The 2,216-nt window shown below is 47.7% G+C and overlaps 2 protein-coding genes across 2 annotated transcripts in view; one reads left to right on the top strand and one right to left on the bottom strand. All coding sequences in view use genetic code 11, as the record gives it.

Annotated features, from left to right (window-relative positions):
- The window catches only part of EGR_10838 (hypothetical protein), a gene marked incomplete at both ends in the record, with an annotated part of 9,125 nt that extends 8,671 nt beyond the window's left edge, over nt 1-454 (bottom strand). Inside the window, 2 exons of the mRNA XM_024500087.1 lie at nt 262-344; nt 396-454. Coding sequence (XP_024345502.1) covers nt 262-344; nt 396-454 — 142 coding nt within the window. The remainder of the gene's footprint in view (nt 1-261; nt 345-395) is intronic.
- Nucleotides 455-722: 268 nt separating this feature from the next.
- On the top strand, nt 723-2,146 carry EGR_10837 (Histone H4; the record flags this gene model as incomplete). The annotated part of the gene is made up of 2 exons (XM_024500086.1): nt 723-1,029; nt 2,010-2,146. The coding sequence occupies 2 exons, from the start codon at nt 723-725 to the stop codon at nt 2,144-2,146; spliced, it is 444 nt and encodes a 147-aa protein (XP_024345501.1).
- Nucleotides 2,147-2,216: the final 70 nt, after the last annotated feature.

Here is a 2,216-nt window from a genome sequence, read left to right as displayed (position 1 = left end):
CATCTCTAGTTTCACGCTAACAACTTCAACTGACCTGACCGATTGGTACTCATCCTAAGCTAAGTCAACGTTAGCTGAGTAGTACATTGTTTGTAACGTGGGTGTTTAGCCCTTTTTATTCAAGTATTTACTGCTTTGCCGATTTCATTCACACAACCACCTTCCCACCCATTCTGAAGCCAGTACGCCTGCCACCACGCCGACTTGTCCCTTTGACAATTAAAGCCATGGTAAATAAGCAGGGTGTGTAAATAGCCTTACTTATCCATCTACTTTCCTTATTTGTGCACCATTTATTTTCCACGTTTTTTCCCATTTTTCGCTCCAAATATATCTTTCCTTTTCTGTTTAATTTTTTATGCCACTATTTATTTCCATTCATAATCATATGTTACATTAAATAAATATATGTTTTAGTGCGCATATGTGTGATGCTTTTGAACAAGTGCAACATCAAAAAATAACGGCTTAACCCAAATTAATAAAAGTTCAAAAAATTGGTGCACCTGAAAACGATGAAATTAAGACCAAGTGTAAATTGTTAAAATGAACTGCATTGACGTGTTGATTGGTTGATACAAGGGCAGCATCTGTACACAGATGTACAAATAGCATCAGTGGTGGGCAAGCCTTCTTCATTGACGGAGCGCAGTTTCTGCCTTCTCTCCTGCTTTCTTGTTGTGTTCTTTGTGACTTAGGCTTTTGACGAACCAAGTTAGACAATGTCGGGTCGTGGTAAGGGTGGAAAAGGGCTTGGAAAGGGAGGAGCCAAGCGTCACAGGAAGGTGTTGCGTGACAATATTCAGGGCATCACGAAGCCCGCCATCCGGCGTCTGGCACGTCGAGGTGGCGTAAAACGCATCTCTGGGCTCATCTACGAGGAGACCCGAGGTGTGCTCAAAGTCTTCCTGGAGAACGTCATCCGTGACGCCGTCACGTACACCGAGCACGCGAAGCGCAAGACCGTCACTGCCATGGACGTGGTGTATGCTCTTAAACGCCAGGGTCGTACCCTCTACGGCTTTGGCGGTTAGGCTGCATCGTAGCCGATGGGTGGACAGATGGCGAGATTGTGGCGGATGTTGTGTGAACGCTCCAACGGCCCTGTTTAGGGCCACTTTCAATACTACACTGCAGATTGTATTCGTGTTTACTCATAGCTGAGGGAGGGTTGGGAGTTAACACCACGCCAGTGTGTGGCTGTGGGTTTCAGACGCGTGGGTGGGTGGATGGATGGAGGGGTAGGGTTGGGTATTTGTCTGCTTACTTCCGGCGTTATCTTGCTGTACTGCTCTCCTCGTCACGTCAATTGGCGCTTTTGATGTCCGCAAGTCTTCGCCTCTGTGCGCGTCCGTACGCCTGTTGGGTGCAAGTCAGCGTGCCGACGTTTGTAATGGTAATAGAAAATGAGGAAAGTGGCAACAATAGACAGGAGAATGGGCAATTGACTGGTCGTGTTAGAGGTGGTCTGTTGTTCTCTTGCGGGCCGGATGGCGCATATGGCGTCGGTGGTGGTACGCTTAGCATTGGCCGTTGTTGGTTTGGTGGTAATGGTGAAAGCTGGTGAGGTTCGAGGTACTAGTGGGGCGCCAGCAGATGAACGGAAGTAGATGAAAGCATGACTGTACTCTGGTAAGGTTCACGCGTTTGCGCACACAATTGAGTGGTGAAACAGTGGTAGAGGGCTCGTTGGTTGCCTAATTAGAAAAGATTGCGTGTGTTGAGTGTCAGTGGCGTATCAAAGAGTTGGAGAAGGCGGATATTCCACTCTCTTCGTCACCCCTACGGTACGCTGCGCCAGAGTACGAAAAGTCGCGTTATTTTGAACTAAGCTACAGCAAACTGGAACAGTCCAAACTACTCAACAGTACTCCAGGCCTTCCGATGAAAATCAAGACTTCATTTGGGCATCGGTAGACATTATGGGCGATGCAATATCAACGCAAAGCTATCAAGGAAAGTAGTTCCATTAAAAAAAGTAGTGCAAGTAGATAAACAAAACTTTCCAGCTAGGGTCCGAGCAGCCCGGCTCAAGCTGATTTCTCACAAGCACGACTTGCCCAGTGAGAGACAGAGATGGGTAGAAAACAGTGCGCATAACTCTCCTGCCATGAGCACCCACTCTGCCACCGCCTGGCGAAAATGACGTACGAGCGCATGCGAGATACGGAAGGAAAGCACCGGACTCCGTTCAAACCCCAGTCATAATTCTGCAC

Source organism: Echinococcus granulosus (genome assembly GCF_000524195.1).
Source record: "Echinococcus granulosus chromosome Unknown EG_S00280, whole genome shotgun sequence".
Classification (NCBI taxonomy): Eukaryota; Metazoa; Platyhelminthes; class Cestoda; order Cyclophyllidea; family Taeniidae; genus Echinococcus; species Echinococcus granulosus.
This window is presented reverse-complemented; position numbering and strand designations above follow the sequence as displayed.